This window comes from Hyaena hyaena, unplaced genomic scaffold (genome assembly GCF_003009895.1).
Source record: "Hyaena hyaena isolate Hyena2069 unplaced genomic scaffold, ASM300989v1 scaffold_204, whole genome shotgun sequence".
NCBI lineage: Eukaryota > Metazoa > Chordata > Mammalia > Carnivora > Hyaenidae > Hyaena > Hyaena hyaena.
The window spans coordinates 85971-111830 of NW_024080837.1; the positions used below are offsets into that span (position 1 = coordinate 85971).

General features: G+C 36.9%; 1 protein-coding gene and 1 pseudogene across 6 annotated transcripts in view; both read left to right on the plus strand.

Moving 5' to 3' along the window:
- Positions 1–25860, plus strand: part of AHI1 (Abelson helper integration site 1) — a 212896-nt gene that overhangs the window by 36060 nt on the left and 150976 nt on the right. For all 6 annotated transcript variants that reach the window (XM_039242047.1, XM_039242050.1, XM_039242051.1 and 3 more), the window contains exons 11-17: positions 4232–4364; positions 8072–8195; positions 14194–14423; positions 16421–16527; positions 19638–19756; positions 22441–22571; positions 25053–25193. In XM_039242047.1, coding sequence (XP_039097978.1) covers positions 4232–4364; positions 8072–8195; positions 14194–14423; positions 16421–16527; positions 19638–19756; positions 22441–22571; positions 25053–25193 — 985 coding nt within the window. The remainder of the gene's footprint in view (positions 1–4231; positions 4365–8071; positions 8196–14193; positions 14424–16420; positions 16528–19637; positions 19757–22440; positions 22572–25052; positions 25194–25860) is intronic.
- On the plus strand, positions 18356–19147 carry LOC120238352 (annotated as a pseudogene).

The window sequence follows — 25860 nt, forward strand, 5'->3', positions numbered from 1 at the left end:
AAAATAAGAATAAAAGCAAGCATTATCTTAGGTTCTTTGTACAGGGGCCTGGGTTTGTTTTATCAGTTGGCTGGAGCTGCCGTAAAGATGTACCACAGACTGGGGAGCTTAAACAGCATAAGCTTACTCCTCATAGCTCTGGAGGCTGAAGTCCCAGGGTTAAGGATTGGTTTACTCTGAGGCCTTTCTCCTCAGCTGGCAGATGGCTGCCATCTTGCTGCCTCTTAATGGTCTCTTCTCTGTGTGTATACATTGCTGGTGTCTGTTCTTCATGTAAGGACAGTAGTCATAGTAGATTAGGACCCCACCCTAAGAAAAACAGTCAAACACACACCTCATTTTATTTATTTATTTATTTAAAAAAAATTTTTTTTTTTTTAATGTTTTATTTATTTCTAGGAGAGAGAGACAGAGACAGCATGAGCAGGGGAGGGTCAGAGAGAGAGGGAGTCACAGATTGAAACAGGCTCCAGGCTCTGAGCCGGCAGTCAGCACAGAGCCCGATGCGGGGCTTGAACCCACGAACCACGAGATCATGACCTAAGCGAAAGTCGGACACTTAACCGACTAAGCCACCCAGGCACCCCAAACACACACCTCATTTTAATGTAACCAGCTCTTTAAAAATCTTTATCTCCAAATACTGTTATTAAAATATAAATATTCTGAGGTACATGTATGTTTTTCTACCACAAATTGAGTAGTATTTACACTTTTATTAATGTTTTCCTTCCTGGTTAGCATATTTTGCAGTAGCTAGAAATGTTGATACAGTTTTGCAGATCTCTTACTTATTTCCACAAAGAGTAGAGTGGTTCATTTTATACATCTGAGACATTGCCAGGTGCAGTTTATCCAAAATCTTAATTTATCCAAATATTTAGTATATACATAAGAATTGGGGTGATGGGTGGCTCAGTCAGTTAAGCATCCGACTTCGGCTCAAGTCATGATCTCATGGTTCATGAGTTCGAGCATCGCATTAGGCTCTGAGCTGTCAGCTCAGAGCCTGAAGCCTGCTTCAGATGCTGTGTTTCCGAGCTCTCTCTCTGCCCGTCCCCTGCTTGCACTCTTTCTGTCTCTCTGTTTCTCTCTCTCAAAAATAAATGTTAGGGAAAAAAACAATGATTACCTTCTTACACTTTTTTACTTCCTGTATTTTGCATCACATTTTCTTTTTGAGGCCCATTTCACAAATACGTCTTAAAGTCATTTTAAAATAGTTTGAATATGAGACACCTGGGTAGTCAGTCAGTTGAGTATCTGACTCTTGATTTTGGCTCAGGTCATGATCCCAGGGTCATGGGATTGAGCCCCACCCACATCAGCCTCCACACTGAGCATAGAGCCCACTCAAGATTCTCTCTCTCTCTCTCTCTCTCTCTCTCTCTCTCTCTCTCTTTCTCTTCCCCCCCTCCCCCACACCCCTCTCCCTCTGACCCTCTCCCTGGTTTACACTCTCTTTCTAAAATAAAAAAAAATAAAATACTTTGAACATAATAATATGGGGAGAATAACATTAGACTGTGCCCTTGGAGACCTTCAACATCAGTTAGGAATGTAGGAGACAGTTGCAGTGTTGTTCGCTGTCAGGTATACTGCAGAGAAGTCTTGAGGAAAGGCAGTTATGCAAATAATTGCATAGATCGGCAGTTCTCAAGGTGTGATTTGGGAACTGCTGGAAGTCCTGAGACCCTCTCAGGGCGTCTACAAAGTCAACTAATTTTCATAATAGAATTGTAATGATTCTAATTATTTCATAATGATTTAGTTTGTCTTTTTTTCACGTTTGTTCTCTTCTCACTTAAGTATACACTGGAGTTTTCCAGAGACAAAGAGATATGTGATAGCACAAGAGAGTGACTGCAGAAGCACTTATGAAAATTCGGCTGTCTTTTGTTAAGCAGATAATAAGCAGATTTTGAAGAGATTTTCGAAAGTTTGGAACAATTCCATTCAATGTGGTTATTTTTCATAAAATGACTAACATCTTTATGTTGATATTTCGTAGGTTAGCCATTTGTTATGCTTTTAATGAATTAAGAAATGTTCTTTAAATTTCTCAATTGTAATTTATCATATGATAAATGTGGTTATATCCACATAGAAGTTTTTTGGAGTCTTCAAAATTCTTTTAAGACTGAAGCCATCCTGATATAAAACAATTTGAGAATTGCAGATATGAAGAAGATGAGCTGCAGTGGTGGAAGAAGGGTTTATTCAACAGGTTGGTGGAGCTTGAGATAGCCTTTAAAGGCAACCAAGTTAGGGGCGGGTGAAGAAGGACAGGGAAGGGTGTTTCATATGGGGTCAAAATTGTAAATAAATGGGAATGGACCTCTTGTACTCATGCACTCAAAAATTTGGCAGGCTGGAGTGGGCACCTGGGTGGCTCAGTTGGTTAAGCGTCTGACGCTTGATTGCTGCTCAGGTCATAATCTTGCAGTTCGTGGGATTGAGCCCCATATCAGGGTCTGTGCTGACCAGAGCCTGCTTGGGCACCTCTCTCTCCATCTCTCTCTGCCCTTCCCTGGTGCTCTCTCTTCCTCCCTCTCTCAAAATAAGTAAATATTTTTAAAAACTGGCTGGCAGGAAACCAGAGTTTACATAAGAGATAAAGTGGTATGATTGATTGGGCCCACGATGTGGAGTATCTCTAATGGTAGCCCAATACTTGACTGTGTGGAATGTCGGAAGTAATGGAAAATTTTGGGGTAGGAGAAAAGTATGATAATATGAAAGTATGAGAATGAGAGAGACCTACTACATGGCAGTGTAGTCATTAATGTGTGAGGGGAAAGGGGTCTAACCTTGGGGTAATGGTGACAAAAATGAAAAATAAGAGATGAATTCAAGTGAAAGATAGAACAAAAACCAGCATAATTTAATGACTGATGAGGTAGTAAGGAAGAGGGAAGAGTCAAAGATATCGAGAACCTTTATTATTAAATGAGTGCCTCTTCTGAGTACAGTGCCAAACCCCAGGCATACAAAGAAAATGGTAGTAGCTTCAGTGATTTTATACTTTGGCAGTGAGTCAGAGATTTCCTCAACTGCACCCCCTGCTCTAGGAGCAGCAGCAAGTGCTTATAAAATCTCCTGATATCTCCTTCAATTTTTATTGTCTTTTTTTTATCTCCCTCCCTTTTCTAAAACATGTGGATGATGGAGGGGAAAGATGGGTAGCATGGTGTCCAGTACATTGTTGACACCTAAGAAATGTCTGTTGAATATTCCACTTTCCTAGTAGCTGCTTATAATGCTGCCTGCTGATAATGTTACTGTATCTTGGTGCTACTTGTGAAGCACCTGGTACCTCTCCAGAAGGCAGCCTCTTGAACTAATAGTCTTTGACTAGGCCCAGCAAGCTGCACCTGACCCTCTGAATAATCCTTATTAGCTATATATAAAAATAATGGTTACTTACAGGGTGCTGTGATGAACATATGAAAAGACATTTGTGAGGAAGTACCACATTCATAGCATATAGTAAGGGTCCAGAATATGTTTAATTGAACTTTCAAAATAATAAGAACTAAGGCTCACTAAAGTTTGGAAGAAGCAGAATTAGGGCAAATAAAAGTAAGTAGTATTTTCTATAGTAGATACTATATACATGGAAAGTTTTGGGATCATTTGGTAATTCATAAAAATTAATGAAGAAATTTTAATAAGTGAAGAAGAAACCAACAGGGGGTGATTGATTACTTTGAAAATTCCCTTTGGAAGGCAGCCACAAATGATGATTATTTTAAGAGAGAAAAAGAGAGAGGAAATGAGCAATTCATACATCCTGGGCTTAAGCTAAGCCCTGTAGGGCATTTGTGGTCTCAGAACAAGTTGTGGTTCAGCAAATATCACTTATTAGGTGTCATGGAATAAAGATGTGATATGACATTTTTGTGTGTGTGTGCTTGGCTGTATCTTTCGTGCAGTAGTGACAGCTTTAGAGTACCAGATAATGACATTTTGCTTCATAGTTTAGGTGAATTAAGTACTAGTCAGATATGGAGTATACACTGACTTCATTTTATGGAAAACTGATTCCCTTTGTAGGAAGTAAAATAATTTACTATAGTTTTCCATCATTCTGTTTACTTGCTTTTCTCTTTCCCTGCATCACAGTAAAGGGACTTTAAAAAAAAATAAAGCGCTACCACTACAGTAATTGAATTAATAACTCGCCTTCATATTTTAATGTTTCTTATTTTTCTTAATATATGTGTTTTAGGCTTGCCGTATCCCAAACAAGCATCTCTTCTCGCTAAATGCAGGAGAACGAGGATGTTTTTGTCTTGCTTTCTCTCACAACGGAAGAATATTAGCAGCGGCCTGTGCTAGCAGGGATGGATATCCAATTATTTGTGAGTAATAATTTTACCTGTTTAATCTGATTGAAGTCTATGTGAAGGACATTGTTTAGTATTATAAAATTCATTGAAATCTTAATTTTTTAACAATAATTTTATAGTTTTCTGTAAAATATATGTTCAGAAGTAGAAAGAGAATGATCAAATGAAGGATGTTAAGTTTATTTTTAAAACATGCAGGAGGATTTTTGTGAGCATTTCCTATTTTAAATATAGAAATTTAGAAACATGCAGGCATTAATAAATCTCATGAGGAATTCTAGTCCATTATGGTCAGTTGGTAGCAGGGATAATTTAAATTATGAAAGCCTTCGAATTTCGTATGCACTAGAACAGAAACAGTTGGCTCAGGAGTATCTAGAGGATGCCTTCTCATTATGGTAGAGAAGTCAGCAGAGAGGCCAAAACCCACTCTCAAATTGTCTTTAAAAAAATATATCAGAAACCTTGTTGGGGCACCTGAATGGGCCAGTTGGTTAAAGCTCCAACTCTTGATTTTGGAGTTCAAGCCCTATGTTGGGCTCTGCACTGACAGCAAGGAGCTTGTCAGTGCAGATTCTCTCTCCCTTTTTTTCTTGCATATGTGCACTCAAGATAAATATTTTAAAAATACTTAATGAGTATCCTCAAAAATAAATATTTAAAAAAATATAAAGAAAACCACATTAAAAAGAAAAATTTCTGTAACAGCAGAGATGTTTTTTAAGTGAGCATCTCTTCTATACTTACAGGCATTAAATACTTTCTCTTACTTTTTTTTTCTTTTTAAATATTTATTTATTTTTGAGAGAGGCAGAGAGCAAGTGGGAGAGGGACAGAGAGAGAGGGAGAGAGAATCCCAAGCAGGCTCCACACGTCTGCAGAGACCCAACACAGGGCTTGAACTCACGAACCATGAGATCATGACCTGAGCCGAAATCAAGAGTTGATGCTTAACCAACTGGGCCACCAGGCGCCCCCACTTTGTCTTACTTCTTGCACAATTATGAAAAACAGCTTCCTCAGCAGGAAGTAACCCACTCCTTGGGGGCATCTGTCCTAAATATTGATATTGAACTTCCCTCAGCCTCACACAATTTATTTTTTAGCAGATTTACTCTTTTCCAGCAGGGACTTCTAATTGGCTTTATTAACATTTATTAAATAAATATGAAATGTTAAATAAATAAATTTTTTTCTGATGAAATGATGTTAGTTTAAAAAAAAAATTTTTTGTGTAGTTTGACTATAGCCATGCTCTTTTAAAAAGTCATCAAAACCTATTCATGGAGGAAAAAGGATTCTTAAGAAACATACTCCGGAATATTAATAGTGATATATTTCTTTCAGGAAGTGAAGGAATTATTTTCATTCTGACTTAGGTTTTCAGCATTTCAGTGATAAATATGTTACTTTACGCTTAAAAAGAACTTGTGCAAAATGCTATCTATATAAATTTAGACATACTTATTGCTTAAGTCTCAAAAAAACAAAAAATTGGTCTTTGGTTTTTGATTGTTTGGTTATGAATTTATTTAGAATTTATTTGAAATTTATTTAGCTTGTTAGATGTGTGGATTAATGTTTTTACAAAATTGAGAAGTTTTTAGTCTTTCTTTCTTCAAATTGTTCTTTCTGCTCCTTTCTATTTTTTCTCTTCTGAGACTCATCATCTCTTTGTTGGTATACTTGGCGGTGTCCCACAGGTGCCTGCAGCTTTATTCATTTTTCTTCATTCTTTTTCTCCCTGTTCCTCAGACAGCATAATCTCAAATGACCTATCTTCAAGTTTGTTGATTTTTCTGACAGTTCAGATCTGTTACTGAGCCCCTCTAGTGAATTGTTTATTTCCATTATTGTATTTTTCAAACCTAGAATTTTTATTTGTTTCTTTATATATAATTTTTGTCTCTTTGTTGATATTTTTTGTGAGAAATTGTTCTTGCACCTTAATTCTTTAGGGATGGTTTTCTTTATATCTTTGAATAAATTTATAAAAGTGGATTTAGTGTCTTTGTCTATTAATACCAGCCAACGTCTTGGCTTCCTCTTTGTTTCTATGGACTGCCTCATTTCTGTGTATGGCCATACTTGACTGCTTTGTTTTTTCATGTCTCCCTAATTTTGTGCTGAGAAGCAGATATTATTACAGTGAGGCTATTCTGGAAATCAGATTCTTTTCCTTCCCCCTCCTGTCTACCCACCCACCCAGGATTATTTGTTGTTGTCTCTGGAGTCTCTGCTCACTTAGCTTGATGGTCTGTCATAGTTAGAGATTTTTAACTGCCTTGACTAAGCAGATCACCTAGCCTTTGCCAGGCAGATCTGTGTATGTGTTGAAACACACACTTGACATGTTGTGTAGGCAGTTTGCAACTCTGCCTTAGCCTTCACTTTCTGTTTGCACAGAGCCTTTTGAGGTCGGCCAGAGTGACAAAGCGTCTCAAGCCTTTCACTCACATGCATACATCCTGCTAGATTCCCAGGAGTTTGTTAGGTCTTTTTGAAATTTCTTACGGACATCTCATTTTCAGTTTTTTCGTTTTAAGTTTTTTGCTCAGCTGCTTCTTAGCCTCAGTTGGTATCACTACCTCAGACTGCTGTGCCACCGATTATTTCAGCATGCATCCTAGGGTTAGGGCTGTTTACACAGTGCATGCTCTAAGCCAAGTCAAATAAAGCCAAGCCCTGAGAATGGAGCCTTTCAGGGAACTGCTAGACTGTCCTAATAGTGATAAGTCTTGGGGATGGGGTTTGAGGGAAGCTTCATACCTCATCTGCTCCATCCTGTGGCTGCGAGGCTGCTGGCATTGTTGTGAGGCTGTTGGTTTTTAAAGCTGCTTTGGAGTTTGAGAGAAGAGAATGGGAACACGGCAGGCTTAAAACACTGCAAAGCTCAGGTTCTTACCAAGACTCAGCTGTTTTTCTTAAATAAATGCTTCTCAGATTGTTGCAAATCTTTGTTTAGTTTCTAGAGTTCTGAAAAAGTTAATTTGGATAATATTTGCAGTGTTCTTTTTGTTTTTATCAGGGAGCAGATATTTGGAAGCCCTTCTGTTGCTATTCCAGAAGTACTTCTGTTCTGCTTAGTATTTTAAAGGGAATTTGGTTTTACCACTAGGTGGAAGTAGAGACTTGCACACTTTGTTGTTCTGTATTATTAAGTCATTATCTTAGAAGATTTTATTGTGAACCTAATTTATAGCAGTACCACAATGCTTTCTTAATCGGATTAGGCCTTTGTTAATTCTCTTACTAAATCATTTTAGTATTAGAATTTTTTTCTAACAATAGCACAGTTTAAATTTATTCTTTAAAGAATTAAAATTTTGTTGGAATTTAATTGATTTTCAGTAAAGTAATGCTTTATTCATGAAAGCCCAAATTATAGAATCTTTGAACTGAGTTACAATTTAAATGCTATTTATTATTTAATTAATGGTTGTCAAAGATTATTGGAAAAATTGCTTTGAAGAGATGAGAATAAATGTTAATTGGAGCATATTGTAAAATTTTATATGTAGAAGTTCTTACATCTAAAGGAAATGAAAAACTGTTTTTAAGTAGACTTTGAAATTTTTTATGCTAAAATATCTTTGGTGATAATATCCTTGGAGGCAGTGCTTACTTTATGTACAGATTATCATAAACTGTGTATTTGCATATTACTGGATTAAGGATTCTGTCCTGGAAACCTACTAATTTTTTACTATTTTCATTAGTATACGAAATTCCTTCTGGACGTTTCATGAGAGAATTGTGTGGCCATCTCAATATCATTTATGATCTTTGCTGGTCACATGATGATCGCTATATCCTTACTGCCTCATCTGATGGCACTGCCAGGTTAGTATATTTGAGAAGTACTTCTTGTGTATGTTGCTTGCCGTCAAGGAAAATAACTAATGCATCAGTTGTGTTAGGCTGATCAAGGGACTATCAAAGAGGTGCATCAGACTGATTAGATAAGTAGTAGTGGAAAACTTTTGCTGAAGATGTTTTTATTAAATATTTTGTATTTATGTAATATACGATACTTCTGGTCTCAGTGTCTTTAAATGATCATTATGTACACTGTTTGATTAATACTTTGACATAAGGTTATTAAACAATTGATATTTTTCTAAGAGTATAAGCTCTCAATGGTAGGGATTCTGCCTTCACTGTTAGCTGTGGGCAGGGACCAGGCCACAGTGCTGCACCGTACATGGTGTAGGGCCAATAAAGGTTTCATCTGCTATCCAACAGTATGGTGTTTCTGTTGAAATTTCTCTTAGGACAAAAATGGCATAAAATGAAGAAGTAATTACTGTTAACTTATATGGAAAAGTTTTTGAGTACTCCCAGACCTAAAAATAACCTCTTGGATTTTTCTGATACCATAGGACACATCTTGCTAACGGATGCGCACCATAAACTGAGATAAAGTAGAGATGCTCACAGATGCAGCTCAGAGCTGTTGCAGCTCGCTGTGGAGATGCCAAGTGTAGTTTCCGGGGAAAAGCTTGGCAGTGCCACTCTCACTGCTTGGGGTGTGCGCTGCCTCTGGAAGGCCTTATTGCAGAACAAATACTGAACCCTAATTTTGCTTTTCTCCTTTTTCCATCAAAGCAGAAATCCTCTTTGGATGTGTTTTGGTTAGTGAAAACAAACAGAGTATTACTAGAAGTCTTAGGTAAAAGTAAAGTGGTATAATGCAGACTTTAGAAAAGCAGGGGATACTTTGTAAGTGAATATGCACCTCATGTTTTAAGTGTTTTCTAGATTGTTAATATTTGTGTTTTTCAGAATGTCAGTCATAAAAAAATCTAACCCCTTCTAACCTAAGTATCACAATAACATTTTTAAAAGCTACATTGTGAAGTGACATCAGCACTGTTTTAACTGTTTGCTCTACCTTACATGTATTCTAAATTAGGCTGCTTTTCAAAATGCCTTTATAGATATCATTTAATTTGATTCCAACAAATGTAGGTGGGTACACGTAAACATTTATTATTTCTGTGCACTAAGAAGCTGACGCTTAGAGCACTTCATCATTCCCCTCTGACTTCACTCTTAACTTCTGCTTCCTGCTTTTCTAACACACTGCATAGCAGACACTCCCAGTGTCTGGGTCCCTTCTGCTATTAACCTTTTCAGCTTCCTTTTTAATATAAAATGTCTAAGTGATTAAGATGTTATCATTGCTGCTTAGTGTATATTTAAATGCAAAAGGGAGTAATTGGTGAGAATTGATTTCCTTCCCTGTGTAGCTGGGAACCTGCTATGAGTCCCTCCTGACATTAGCCCCCAGAACCTCTCGTCTGCTTGTCCTCTTGGCACAGCCATTCTGTCTGAGGCCAGGCTGGGCGAGAGAACAATTTGTAACCCTGCTGAGGCCTGACTGGATTTGTAAGTCTTAAAATCACCTGAGCTCTCATCCCAGCTGCACAGTCCTTTTCCTTATCAAAATTCAGCGGTTTCCTCTCATTCCTCTAGCAGCACTTCCAGGCCTCACGGCACCTGGAGTTCTGTACACTGAGTCACAGCTTCCCACTTTCACTAGCCAACTGCCTTCAGCTTACAGCGAAATGAAGCCAGACATGCACTTCCTGCATTTCCCTCTGGTTTCCTACCCCGTATCTATCAGTGTACCCATCTTTATCTCTGTCTGCTGCCTTAACAAAAATGTGAATTGAGACACTTTTTCGGCCACCCTTTGATCTACGCTTTTAATCTCAGTCCTTCAGTCTGCAGCTCTGTTTCCTACCTCTTGTCTCTTCACTATCTTCCTCTCTGTTGACTTTGTCCTGTCATCCTAAAATACATTCAGATCTTCTTTATCTTAAGAAATCTTTTCCTCAACTCTTCCTGCTTCCCAGACTACCACATTATTTTTTCTTTCTACACCATCAAGGGCCTTCTATGCACATTGTCTTCACTTCCACTCAGCCTGGCTTTCACTCCCCTTCTGCTAGATAAGCCTTCTTCAAGAGGTCAGCAGTCACTTGCTGATCTTCAGATCCAAGAGCCAGTTTTAGTCCTTCCCCTGTTTACTTTCACTGCAGTACTTAATTATTGACTGGTCTCAAAATATTTTCAGATAATGGTTTCCTGGACAACCTCTTCTGTTTCTTTTTTATGACTCTGGCCAGTTCTCATTCCCTGCTTTCCGTTTCTCCTCCCCTTCCTGTTCTCTATAGACGTTTATTCCCCCGAATCGTCTCCTTGTCGTCTTCCCCGGTTTGGTATGCTCGTCCTGGTGTCTCTCGTCTCTCCTGGCTTGTAGTCTTACTCATAGGCAGTGACTTCTAGCGCCCACTTTTTTTCTGAATTTCACTTTCTGTTACGTACTTCTGTCTGGACTATCCAGCGGCACCTCACATCAGACTTGCTGATATCACCAAACTTTGCTTTCCTCTTTTAGTCTTCTTGTGGATTTTTTTAATGGCATCCTATCCACCCTGTCTCCTGAGCCAGGAACCCAGAAGAGCACTCATTTCCTTTTTTTCTTCCCACCATTCCTCTCCGCATCCAAGCAGTGCCAGGTCTGTCAGTTCACCCTTCTAAAAGGCTCACCATTCTCTCACACTCTTTCTGTCCTCACTGGTGTTACCTTCATTCAAGCCCTTGCAATCTTCTCTTAAACTTTTGGTGCTAAACTTCCCCACTGTTCGGTCTCTTGTTCTCCATCTTTCGAAAAGCATCTTTCACGATGCCCTGATTTTCAGAAGTCTATGATTACCACCGCCCTTTTTAAAATGTTTTAGTCCCTGGGGCATCTGGGTGGCTCACTTGGTTGAGCATCCAATTCTTATATTTGAGCTCAGGTCAGGTTGGTGGCATTGATCCCCATGTCAGACTCTGCACTGACAGCATGGGGCCTGCCTGGGATTCTCTCTCTCTCTCTGCCCCTCTCCTGCTCACATGAGCACATGCGAGCACATTTTAAAAATTATTAAAAAAAAAAAAAAGAAGAAAATAAAGAAAATGTTCCAGTTCCTTACCACGGCATAACAGGTATGTTTCTCACTGACCCTGCACCCTTGTCCTGTGCACTTGCCATGTGCCCTTGGCCTCCCCCAGTCTTTTGAAATGTCCTTAGTATCTTACCCTCTTTGGAATCTCCATGCCCTGTAGCTTACCTCCTCTTCCTGTGCTTAAATGCCCTTTTCCTAAAGTTCCTGACCAACTCAGTGATTCAGCAAACATTTAAGTGCCTTTTGTGAGCCACCATGGGCTCTTAGTCATCATTTAAAACCCAGCTCTGGGCCACCTGAAAGTCAGCGTCCGACTATGGCTCAGGTCATGATCTCATGGTTTGTTAGTTCGAGCCCCTTATCAGGCTGTGTGCTGACAGCTCCGAGCCTGGAGCCTGCTTCGGATTCCATGTGTCCATCTCTTCTGCCCCTTCCCTGCTAGCGCTCTGTCTCTGTTTCTCTCAAAACTAAACAAAGATTTTTAAAAAAGGAAACAAAACAACCCAGGTCATATTTAACCATTTCTTGAAGTCTCTTGGATTTTTCCACAGAGCACATAATACATTGTAGCAAAATACACCTTTTTCTTTTTGTAGCTTTGAGAGCTCTTTGCATCTTAAAAATATTAATGTGTTGGATTAACTGAGTGAAGAGAGAAACATTGTGGCTAGAACCAAAAAGAGTGAGGTGTTTGAAAGAGGTAAGGGCTGCTAAAAATGAATAAACTAAAGTCCAGAGGAAGAGAATGAGAGTTGCTAATGCTAAGGGTGGCAGAGGCATGGGTTTCTCCGGCTGCTGCTTCTCCTTCTGGCTTCCTGGGGACCCACACCACATGTTGGTGGTAGTGTCTCTTTCCCGCTAGATAGCTCTCTGCCATGTAAGTTTAACCAAAGTCTTTAGCTGTCATCCATATAATCTGTATTATATAATAATTATATAATAATATACTCCTAATATAATCAGACTTTTCCCATGTGTAAGGGCTCCCAGTTAGGCACATAGGTCCCCACACCACCCATTATCCCACATACTATTGTAACTTCAGGTTTTTTCTTTCTCAGTTCTAATAATTTTATGTGTATATGTGGTCATCTAGTCATTACAAGTTTGAGTATATCCTTGTTATTTGTCTGTGATCAGCGTGTTTTTCCCCCAGACTCATTAATATATTTCTTTTGTTCTTGGACTCGACCATTGCTTGCTTGATGAAAGCCATCATTCATTCATACCAGTTAGGTCTTGAATGAAAAACTTCACTTTTATTTTAAAATGCTGTGTCTTTTTTTTTAATTTTTTTAAACATTTATTTATTTTGAGAGACAGAGACAGAGCACAAGCAGGGGAGGTGCAGAAAGAGAGAGAGAGACATGGAATCTGAAGTAGACTCCAGGCTCTGAGCTGTCAGCACAGAGCCAGATGTTGGGCTTGAACCAACGAATTGTGAGATCCATGACCTAACTTGAAGTCAGATGCTTTACCGACAGGCCACCCAGGCGCCCCAAAAATACTGTGTCTGTTTTAATTGAGCTGCTTTTTTAGGATATGATTTCTTCATTTCTGCCTGTTATATACTATTTCAGATAATACTGCTGAGGTTTTTTTTTTTTTTTTAGCAAGCAACTGAAGTTTTCTTTTAATCGATCTTAACAACTTTAATCACAAATTGGTGATTTTGTTCTTTCAGTAAGTACTATATTTCATGCAGCATACATTCATTGAAAGTATTACTAAGGTAAATATGTTTAGGCAGTGACACACATGCTTTATTTTTACTTAAAAAACATGTTCTTTCACTTCCTTCATCATTAGTTTGGATTCTTAGTAATTGAAGATCATATCCTGTATTTGAAGCAGCTGCTGAGAAAATGCATAGAATGTTATTCTTGAATGGCAACCATATGTTTTCTTTCTTTGATAATTTTGAAAGGGACTTAATTTGCTTTAGTTCTTAGGTAGTAATTAAAAGAATGAACTGTAAATCCCCTTATTAAAAAATTAATATATTTCTCTAATTCTAGTAATTTAATCAAAATTTAAAAACCCAGTGTTCCACATTCATTTAGTACCTGTCTGTTGCTAGATTTTTCCTATTTTTACACATTGGCTAGAATTGCAGAGTATCTAACATAACAGTTTTAACCCGTAGGGATAGTACTCTTTTGTCAAAAGAGTGTCTTGTAATACTACAGTGACAGTAATACAGCTTTTTAAAATGTCCATTATTTAGAGGAAGAGATAATGAGAGTGTTGAACATAAATTGAATATTTAATATAAGTTAGTCTGTTTTCTATCAAAAATCATAATTATTTTAATCTTATTTTATGCAAGATTCATACAGTAATTTCATTACGGCTTTTAAGTCTTTGAGATCATATCTACGCTATGAAATTACATATATAAGGCTAATAGAGTATCCTGTTCTCTGTTCCTCTACCAGTGAGCACTTTGCAAAACCAATATACACAATCTAAGTGGGGAATAATTAAAACTCTCCTTAGATTTTATTTTTTGTGTGTAATGTACTAACTGCAGTATTTTACTAACTATACAGTGTATATTTAATCAATGACAAAAATAAGTATATTTAATAAAAACAGACATATCCAAATATAATTTTTCATTTTACAGTATAGATTACAATTAGTAGGCAGATTATCATGCTTCATAATAACTAAGAAGTAGATACTAAGAAGTAACTTTGTCAAAATGTAAAGAACCCCAGCCATCAAATTTTTGATCATATAATTTTTGATTGTTAGGAAATTTAGTTTACCATTGGTTGTTATCATTGCTTACTTAAGTCCCATTGGCTGTGTTTTTAGAGAAAGATGTAGAAACTTCTGCTTTTAAGAAGCAATATGTAACTTTTATCCTTTTCCAGGATATGGAAAAATGAAGTAAATAATACCAATACTTTCAGAGTTTTGCCTCACCCTTCTTTTGTTTACACGGCTAAATTCCATCCTGCTGCAAAGGAGCTGGTGGTTACAGGGTGCTATGATTCTGTGATACGGGTATGGAAAGTTGATATGAAAGAGGATCCTGCCATATTGATCCAACAGTTTGACACGCACAGGAGTTTCATCAACTCTCTCTGTTTTGATATTGAAGGTAGGTCACAATATATTTCAAATGAAGGCTAGTTTCATGAAGAAATTTTTTTTTAAATTTTAGTTCACTAAAATAATTTTTTTAAGTTCGAAAGGGATTTTGTGTATTGATAATTGTATGTATTTGGATATATGTATATTTTGCAGATCATATAGACCTAGGCACAGACTTAGCACTGAGGGAGTTTTGTTGGTAATTTTAAGTTCATTAAATTCCTAAACATTTATCTTCAGCTAATCTTTGCTATGACAATAGTCATATATCAAATTTCATAAATATATCTCATTGGATTGGTGATTATCCCCTCAGTACGTTTTTTGTTTGTTTGTTTTTAAGTTTTATTTATTTATTTTGAGAGAGAAAGTGCAAGTGGAGGAAGGGCAGGGAGAGAGAGAATCTGCACTGTCAGTGCAGTGCCTGACATGGGGCAACAACCCACAAACTCTGAGATCATGACCTGAGCTGAAGTCGTACACTTAACTGAGTAAGCTACCTAGGCGCTACCTAGGCGCCCCCTCAGTAGGTTTTTTTTAAGTGGCTTTGAGTGAAAGGGTTAAAATGAGGAAGAAGGGGGAAATACCAAAAGAATATTAGATACATAGTAGGGGAAATGTGTGTTTTATACTATGTACTGAGCACCACTGCATTCAGCTAACATTTAATACATGTATGTTATATAGTTATCTAAATATATCTTAAGAAAGTTTCAAGAAAAAATTTTTTCTAGTATTGAAAATATTTAGGATGTTTTCAGTTTTCGTATATCATGAACACAATTTGTATGAATTTTATATTTATATGTGTGCGTGTGTATAAAGCTTCGTTACACTGTTTTATAATTATTTTCTTTACATAAATTCCCAAATGTAAGGTTACTGAATCAAACGTTTCTGGAGTCCTTGCTATGTGGTTTAATGTTTTAAGTACTTTACGTGTGTAAACTAGTTTATTCCTCACAAAACCCATATGAATATGGTATATACCTCTACATTATTTCAGATGCTAGATATACAGACTATGGCTATAATTAAATAGTATGGAATCTGGATCAAAATGACAATACTGCTAATATATTCAGTTTAACCATAAGGATGAATTGGAACACTTTTAAGAAAAGTCAACCAAGGATAGAAAGATGTCTGTAAACTTTGTCATAGTAGAAGTAACTGAGACTATAAAAAGAAGAATGAATTTCTTCAAATATTTGACTAAGACATCTGTCCACAAAACAAAGAAAGTTGGTCTGTGTTGCTCCAGTAGGTAGAGATGAGACCAAAGCTGCAGAAGGCAGATATTCTTTGTTCAGAATTAGAAAGAACATTCTAGTATACAGAGTAGTTTATCAGTTGGATAGCTGCTTTGTTTAATATTAAGTTCACAGTTGCTGAACAATTATCTGTTCATTATGGTGTGGAAGATATTCCTGAGTGGGTGTGAAGTTGAATTTGATGGTCTCTGAGGTCCCATTCAACTATGAGATGGTTTGACTCTTCAGAGTGTATATTAACCCGAAACACCTGTTATTTACTATTTTATTCATTATCTGATCATTTATTAAGTTTCTACTGGTTTTAGGCATTTTGCTGAAAGTATATATTAAAATATAGGTGTTTTTCCAGAAATACAAAACAGATTATACAGGTTAACGAAAGTGAGCAGTACAGATGTACATAATTCAAACAGTTTGTTTGGTTTTATAATGTGAACTATATACAAATGCACTAGATGCTCATTTCTTTTTGTATTCAAGGTCAAGTAAATGACAAAGGGAAATACGTAATTAAAGGTAATTCAGAAGAGTGAAGAATTCATTTAAAGATTATTGGGACTGGACTACAATTTGTGTTTTGGCTTTAGGTCTTTTTTTTCCCCCTTACTAAAATGCCTTTTAATAGCTCTCTGATTCTTTGTTATACTGGGCTGTGTTTCCAATTTCGTATTACTTGTTTCTACCTGTATGTAGCACTTATAAAAGGGTAATTTTTTTTTTTAAATAGGTCATCACATGTATTCAGGAGATTGCACAGGCGTGATTGTTGTTTGGAATACCTATGTCAAAGTTAACAATGGGCAACATTCAGTGCGCCACTGGAGTGTAAATAAGGTACAAAATCATAATTCATATTCAGGTTTAATTAAAGAAATTCAAAAATATTGAACCCACATGACTTTAAAAATATGACATCAGGACACTCTGTTCTCTCTTCAAAAAAAGTGAAGTTTTTCTCAGTCCCTGCAAGCTATCACTGATTAATTATCAAGTCTTCCCAATGGCCAGTTGATGATACAGCAGCGTAGTGAAAATTTTCGTTTTAGTCAGACTTCACTTTCTTATTTTGAACCCTAATTTGTAATATGGCATTCAGTGATCCACTACCGAAATTACACTCAAATGAGGCATATGTTACATTACCATCTATAAGTCATAACTTATGTTTTCTCCTATTCATATTCTTTCTTTTGACCCAGTAACATCACTCTAAAAACAGTGTGCTCGGGGCACCTGGGTGGCTCAGTCGGTTAAGCGTCCGACTTCAGCTCATGTCATGATCTCACAGTTTGTGGGTTTGAGCCCCGCGTTGGGCTCTGTGCTGACAGTTAGCTCAGAGCCTGGAGCCTACTTCAGATTCTGTATCTCCCCATCTCTCTGACCCTCCCCCACTCATGTTCTGTCTGTCTCTCTCCCTCAGAAATAAATAAAACATTAAAAAAAATTTTTTAAGAGTTTAAAAAAATAAAAAATGAAAACCGTGTGTTCAACATTTTGTCAACAGTCCTTCCACAATGATGTAATCAAAATTATATAATTATGAGTGGGGTCTACCATTCAATCACAATAATTGTTTTAATTTAACTTTGCTAAGTAGGCAGAATCAAATGAATAAACTTTCATTTTTGGAGTGTTTTTATGGTGCCTCGTATATTAAGCAATATTGTTGGTGCATATTCACTGCTTTTTAGTTAAAAATACAAAATGAATTCTTAAACCTGAGTTCTGTATAAGTTGATATAGTTTCTATCTTATATGCTATACTTTTATTCTTAAGGTTTTTTTCTTCTATAATAGCAGTTGTCCTCATTTGAAAAAAAGACACCTTTTATGAACTTTAGTTGAATCTATCAGATCTGTTTAAAAAACTGCCTATTCTATTTTTAGTCATTCCCCTCTAGTCTATCAGATTAATGATTGATAGCTTGGGATTCATGTTGTAGATTAATTTCACACACTTTGAAAAGAACTTTCTAATTACTTACATACCTGAGGGATTGGCAAAACTCCCAAGATACCTGTTCCAGTAATTTGTATGTATAACGCGGTCTATTATTTGTCTTAAAAATCGTGTGTTTCTTTACCTCAGTATAGTAACTAAAAGGCAAATTTATCTTCAAAATCTACAACCTGATAGTTACTTAAGACAGTCCAAAATTAAAAGTTAGGAAGTGAACTGGAATGTCTTTCAGTAGCTACTGCCCTAGAACAAACTGTAGACTCTGATTTCTTACCTGGTTCTCTTCAGCCAGCGGTGTGAGACGTGAGGTTATACTCAGCTGTCCCTTAAGGTGAAGTGTCCATGTGCAATTGCACACACTCCTTGTTACAGGACATGGCCTTCAAAACTAGGGCTTTTTTAGTTTGAAGATGAGTATGATCAAGAAAACTACAGAGGAAATCGTTAACAGACACTACAAACGCTAGACATGCTAGCACTTTTGTCAAATTCATGTCCAACACAACTTGTTAGCCAGCTCTGTGTTTTTGATTTTGCACATTTGCGTCTGTGTAAATGTTCCTCATACCCCAACAGTGCCTCCCCACCCCACGTTGTCGTAGTTCAATCAGCATCACCCCCCCTGTGTTGTCAGTGTTTGACTTTTTCCTGTAACTTTTAAAAAGGAGCTAGTGTCAGGTCTCAGTGTCAGGCAGCAATAGCATGGGCTCAGCTGCCGCTGCTGGAACTTACCCCTCCGTACTTCAGCTAGTGCCAGACCACCTCTGAAGAGGAGACCCTCTAGGAGCTGGAGACAAAGCATCAGTCAGGTCCTCAAAGGAAATGAAGGCTAATTCCAAATTCTGCCTGCAGGTTAAAGCAGACTTTCTGCTGACTCTGTGGACTTTAGTGTAAGCATTTTGCTTTAGTAATTCTTCTGTGTGAGGCTCATCCAGGCAGAGTTTCCTTCAGTGTATAGGTCTTGACATCATTAGCCAGACATCTTCCATCGCTGCCTTAAATAACTATCCGAAAAAAAATCTTGGAGGCTCAGGTGCACTTGAGGTTTGGCTCCATCATAACCCACCACCGTACGGAGGAAGGCATTGCTGCTGGATGGAGGTGTAACGCATGTTGTTACTGCTTTACAAGAGGTCCTGAAGACCACCCCCATCCACAGTGGCCTAGCATGTGGAATTTGCAAAGCCGCCAAAGCCTAGACAACCATCAAGCCCGTCTTTGTGTGCTTGTATCCTGCTGGGATCAGCCTCTGTATTGGTGGGGAGACATTTTGTGTTGAGCACCAGATCAGCCTCATTAAGGTTGATGACGACAAGAAACTAGGGGAGTGGGTCAGCCTCTGTAAAATGGACAGGGAAGGAAAAGCCGATAACGTGGTTGCTTGCAGTTGTGTGATGGTTAAGACTATCTATGGCAGAGAGTCTCGGGCCTAGGATGTCATTGAGGAATACTTCAAATGCAGGAAGTGAACAAATAAAAATCTTGGTTCTTGTTCCTAAAAAACAAAAAAACAAAAATAATGTAAAACTACAGTCTAAATCAGATGAGCTCAGAATAAGATGCATAGCATAATAGCATATCTTTTTAGGGACAAAGTGGAAATAAGTACCTGAAAAAATAATCTCAGACTGAAATAGAATTTGAAAGTTAATTTGGTACTAACTTTTGCAGTTATAAAAATTAGAAGCTTTCTCTTATGATGGTAAGCAAGAAAATTCAGTGTTAGAAATTAGGTTTTAGGAAGTGCTTTTTATTTGGGAATATACAATAATGTCAGTTAAGTGCAGCATTATATAACAGAAGATATATATTATCAGCTTTATTTTCAACCTTTATTGCGAATTCTTTGGCTAACAATTTTAAAGGATCCTTTAAATTGCAATCGAAAATGACTTCTTCAAATTAATTTTATACTCTAAAAGGTGCTTCATATTCAATAAACTGTTCAGTGGTAGTATTTTATAATCTTTTTTAATCATTTCAGGAAATTAAGGAAAGTGAGTTTAAGGGGATTCCCATAAGTTATATGGAGGTTCATCCCAATGGAAAACGATTGTTAATCCATACCAAAGACAGTACTTTGAGAATTATGGATCTCCGAATGTAAGTATATTTCAATATTGACAGATAAAGTGCTCATAGAATAAGAACTGAATTAATTCATATTTATAAAATGCAGCTTTGTTCTTAAGTAGACAATTTTTCCCCTGGAGGACATCTGACAGTGTCTGGAAGCATTTTTGAATGTTAGTATATAGTGGATAGAGACCAGAGATACTGCTAAGCATCTTATAGTTTGTAAGACAGCCTCCCCACACAACAAAGAATTTTTTGGCTCAAATGTGAATAGTTCTGGAGTAGAAATATAGTCAGTTGCTCTTTTTTGTCACAATTAAAGAAGAAGAAGAAACTTCTACCATAGATATCTTTTACTTTGATGATACTGGTAAAGTGTACTACTCTGATATACTATCATAACAGAATGAGATGGCTTTTGATTAATATGTCCTTGTTTTTCTTATTCTGTTTTATTTCTCAATAAGGAAAGGAAATATCCTTAATGTAAAAAGCAGAGAAGTAGAGTTCTGGAAAAACTAACATGGTCTTCTGATGGTTTTTGTTTGGTGTTAATAGTACTTGTAAAACAAACAAGAGAAAGCTAGTCCTACTAGTTGTCATTATTGTATTTTGAAAGGAAAATGTGGTAGTCTATACTAGTTTATTCTGCAATTATCTTTTAGGGCTGTTACAGCCTTCAGTATTTAATGTGGAGCTCTTCAGGGTACTGACATCAGTGCTATGTGAGAATGATTAGCAGAATTTGTTCATTAGGAGTTTATAATCTAGTTGTACTGCCTCCAGAAAAACTCACAAAACATTTAATTAGGCTACATTGTAAGATCTTCTAGGATTGGAATCTGCTTATTCTTTCATGCATAGTACCTGTGTTATGCCTGGCAGATAGTAAGTACTTGATATGTATTTTTTTTAAATGAAGATAAATACGTAATAGGAGGATTATATCTTTCATGGCAATAGTAAAGGTGATAAGTCTACTGTAGTATTCTGTTAAAGGCTCTATGGAGAAGCTGACCTTTGAGCTCAGTCTTGAAGGATGGATAGAATTTAGACAAGATAGAAGTATTGTCGGGAGGGTGGAAAACATGAAAAGCCTGGAATAAAATTCAGAGGTAGGATAATAGAAGTTGTGTTCAAGGAAGGGTGGATAAATCTGTAGATGCATAAGTTTCTTGATAAGGAGCGCTGAGAGAGAAATTTTTTTATTTGTTTTTAAAGTTTACTCATTTATTTTGAGAGAGAGCGCACATACATGCAGGAGAGGGACAGAGAGAGAATGAGAGAGAGAATCCTAAACAGGCTTCATGCTATCAATACAGAGCCCAACACAGGGCTTGATCCCACGAATTGTGAGATCATGACCTGAGCTGAAAGAGCTGGACCCTGAGCCAACTGAGCCGCCAAGGAGCCCTGAGAGTTGTTTTAGCGGTAGAGATTAGAGCCAGATTTTAGAAGGCCAGGCCTAAGAAGTTTGGTTATTCTCTTTCTAAGTAGTAATTAGTATTCAGCTTAGAATCATGCTTGAGCTCTAGAGGCAAACTGCTTAAAGGCAAATACTGCCTTTTCTATTCCTGACCAACTAACCATTCTCTGCCTCTTTCCCCCTCACATGGGAGAAATAATATAACATATTTATAAGAGTTTTACAGGGAATAAATTAGTTTACGTATGTAAAGTACTTAAAACTTTACACCATATAGCAAGGACTCTAGATATATTTGGCCCAAAAGCCTCAGGTCTGGGAATTTATGTGAAAATAATCATAAAACAGTGAAAAAATACATTTACAGAAGGTTGTTCATAGAAATCATGTTCATGGTAGGAGAAAGCTGGGAACATTCTATTGTCCCATAGTAGAAGATTTCTTAAGGTACATTTAGACAGTGATATAATACATACCTCCTATAATGATAATACCTAATCTATACTTTTGGACACAGAGGACTGTTATTCATGAATCATTGTTAAACTAGGCACGATAGTGTGTTTACCTGCACATAGCAAGCACTAAAATGTTAGCTATTATTCACAAGTAAAAAAGTCTAGAAGGTTATATACCATATTTAATAGATGATTTAATAAGATTTTAATCTCATATTTCCACAAGTATCCAACTATGCATTGTGTGATCTTAAAAATTTATCACATGGGGGTGCCTGGGTGGCTCAGCTCAGGTCTTCATCTCACAGTTTGGTTCATGCAATCGAGCCCTTTGTTGGGCTCTGGATTCTCTCTCTTCCTCTCTCTCTCCTCCCCTGCTCATGCACACTCTCTCAAAGTAAATAGGTAAACTCTTTTTTTTTTTTAATTTATCACCTGGAAAAAATAAAAGAACATAAAAATTCTGTACATTTCTTCAGTAACCAACTCAAATGCTACTTCTAAAATGTAGGCTCTCTCTTCATAGAAATAATCACCTTTATCTGCAAAGTACCCTTTTTATTCTTTTGTGGCACTTTCTATATCCATTTTCTGTTTAACATTGATTCATTCCTTCTCTGTCCTGCTAAATTAGAAACTCCTTGACCTGGGAGTCCCTGGGACTATCTTTTCTTTATTCTACACCCATCATAGAATGTCTCCCATGTAACAGAGTCTCAAAAATTGTTAAATGCAAATGAAGTATTTAAGAGAAAAGTTTTTTTTTAACCACCAATCCTTTCAATGGTTAAGACATACTACATTTGTGAAATCTTTTTTGTTTGTAGATTAGCAGCAAGGAAATTTGTAGGTGCAGCAAATTATCGGGAAAAGATTCATAGTACTTTGACACCATGTGGGACTTTTCTCTTTGCGGGAAGTGAAGATGGCATAGTATATGTTTGGAACCCAGAAACAGGTAAATGTTTCATTGATCTTAAAAATACTTTTGGGTTTGTTTTTGTTTTGAATAAAGGTGAAAACTGCCATTTTCTGGAATAATTTTCAGGGAGGTTCTGATTTCAGGCTCTCAATTATGTTTGTCAAAATGGGAAAGCTGATAATGGAACTAAGCTGCAGTCTAAATTTGTATTACATTCTGTTCTTTACTGTTTTGATAACTTTCACATTATAATTCAAGGTTTATTCTGTCCTTGCCTATAATGAGAGATTATCAATCTTAAGAGAAGTATTTTTTTTATTGCAGTTGACATATGATATTAGTTTAAGCTGTGTGACAAACATAATGATTCAGCAGTTACATTACAGAATGCTCACATGCTCAGTGTAGCTACCATGTGTCATCACACAAAGTTATTACAGTATTATTGACTATATTCCCCATCCTATATTAAGAGAAGTACTTAATTAAGATTATAATGCAAAATATAAAATATTTATAAGCTGTATTTGGAATATAAGTGAGTATACGCATGGCTAAATATCTGTAATATATTTTTATTAGAAATAAATTGTCAAAGTTTTGATGTCTGAAACTTAATAGCAATTTACCTGAGGCTCCTGGCTGGCTCAGTTGGTAGAGCATGCAACTCTTGACCTCAGGTTATAAATTCAAACCCTACATTGGGTTTGTAAAGGTTACTTAAGAATAAAATCTTTAATTTTTCATAGTTTATTTTTTTTATTTTTAAGACAGAGAGAGACAGAGCATGAGCAGGGGAGGGTCAGAGAGAAAGGGAGATACAGAATCTGAAACAGGCTCCAGGCTTTGAGCTGCCAGCACAGAACCTGATGTGGGGCTCGAACCCACGAACTGCGAGATCATGATCTGAGCCAGAGTCGGACGCTCAACCAACTGAGCCACCCAGGCACCCCAAGAATAAAATCTTTAAAACAACACAAAAAAAGCCAACGCAGTTTACCTCAATTACTGTAATTAATTCTTTTCCCAGTACAGGAAACTGTTACATTGCGGAGTTGATTTGTGCCTCACCTTTGGTTTTCAAAAGAAAAGCTAAAACCACATAAACATTTTTTAGCACTAAATTGAGAGATTTTATAAAATTTAAAATATCTTTAATTAATAGTATTTGGGGGAAAAATTTAAAAATTAATACTATTTGGTTCACTGTGTTTATTCTCTTGATTTTTTTTCCAAGTGTTTATTTACATTCCAGTTAGTTAACATACGGTGTAATATTAGTTGCAGGTGTAGAATTTAGTAATTCGCACTTACACACACCACCTGGTACACATCACAAGTGCCCTCCTGAAGCCACATTCTCTCACTTTCCCTTAAGCATTTTTGACTAGTCAGTTCACTTAGAGTTTTTTGTCTTTTTCTTATCGTGTTTTGATACTTTAGGATCAGTTTGGAAGTGTTAAATCTTTTTTTCCCTTCAATAAGTAGATCTAGGTTCTTTTCTTTGTGAGTTCTGGTTTTCATAGGTTCCTTAGATCTCTCTGTAGGCCTCTTTTAGCCATTAATAATCAGATGTATCTTTTTAAATTTTTTTAATTTTTTTATTTATTTTTAAGAGAGAGTGTGTGTGAGTGAGTACGGGGAAGCAGGGCAGAGAGAAGGGGAGACACGGGCTCCAAAGCACGTTCCAGGCTCTGAGCTGTCAGCACAGAGAGCCCTACGCGGGGCTCAAACCCGTAAACTGTGAGATCGTAACCTGAGCTGAAGTTGGTCACTTAACCCACTGAGCCACCCAGGTGCCCCAATAATCAGATGTATCTTTAAAGCAGGTGGTGTCTCAGTCTCCGGGGGAGGGAGGGGAAAAATAGAAAAAATTATTCCCCACCAGATCTCCCTCAACCAGTTTCTTCAGTTTTAGAGCCTGCAGTTCCTTATGGGTTCTCCCTGAGTTCTTTGTCAGTTGGCATTTGTTCAGCTCTATCAGATTTCAGGGTCAGATATTTCTCTACTACTGAGTTTTTTGTTTTTATTTTGTGCCTTGAAAACCTCATTGAAGAGGTTGAATTGAAAAGTAGAAAAGGGGGTCCAACAGGATGAAAAATAATTAAATATATAAGAGTTACTTGGGCACCTGGGTGGCTCAGCTGAGTAAGTGTCCGACTTCAGCTCAGGTCATCATCTCACAGTTTGTGAGTTCAGGTCATCATGATCTCACGGTTCCTGCGTCTGAGCAGCACACGGCACAGGCTCTGTGCTGACAGCCTGGAGCCTGCTTTAGATTCTGTGTCGCCCTCTCTCTGCCCCTCCCCTGCTCACGCTCTGTCTCTTTCTCTCAAAAATAAATAAACATGAAAAAATTTAAGAGTTTCTCAACTATTTTTACATATTTTAAGTTTTCATGTAAATAACGTAGCTTCATTATTACATACTGTAACTATTTTAATTAAGTTGCAGAATAATCTTCTAATGAGAGATATTTGAAATAGTACAGATTATTGAATGTCTTTTCTTATTTAGGAGAACAAGTTGCAGTGTATTCTGACCTGCCATTCAAATCACCCATTCGAGACATTTCTTATCACCCACTTGAAAATATGGTTGCATTTTGTGCATTTGGGCAGAATGAGCCAATTCTTCTGTATATTTATGATTTCCATGGTAAGTTCACTGCTGATAAGTGAAGAATATTTCGAGCAACCTTTACTTTTAGACTGACCCAGGAATCATGTACTCTGTGAAAACTCTCAACCTTTGTATTAATAAAGGCTTCTTGGATATATTTTACGACCCAAACAGATTAAATAGATTATATTATTATTATGTTATAACATTTTATTTTTCCAAAAGCACTGTAATTATGGAGTTTAAATATCAGCAAAAATACACATAAATGGTTGTGCCCTTCTGTTGGAATCACAGAAAGGTAGTCAACACTTTTTTTGTAAATTTAACTAAGTCAAATTCACCTAAAAATTGTTTGAGTATTTGTTAAAGGTAAATAACATTTCGGAAATAGGATCTTTAATGTTTTCAGTTGAATATTTAATTTCTTATTCCATGTTTCTTTTTTTCATCAAAGCTCATAGTTATAATAAGTCACAGTTTTAAGATTTTCTTAATCTTGGGGTGCCTGGGTGGCTCAGTCAGTTAAGCATCCTACTTCGGCTCAAGTCATGATCTCACGGTCTGTGTGTTCAAGCCCCACATCATGCTCTGTGCTGACAGCTCAGAGCCTGGAGCCTGTTTTAGATTCTGTGTCTCCCTGTCTCTCTGCCCCTCCCCAGCTCATGCTCTGTCTCTTTCTGTCTCAAAAATAAATGTTTAA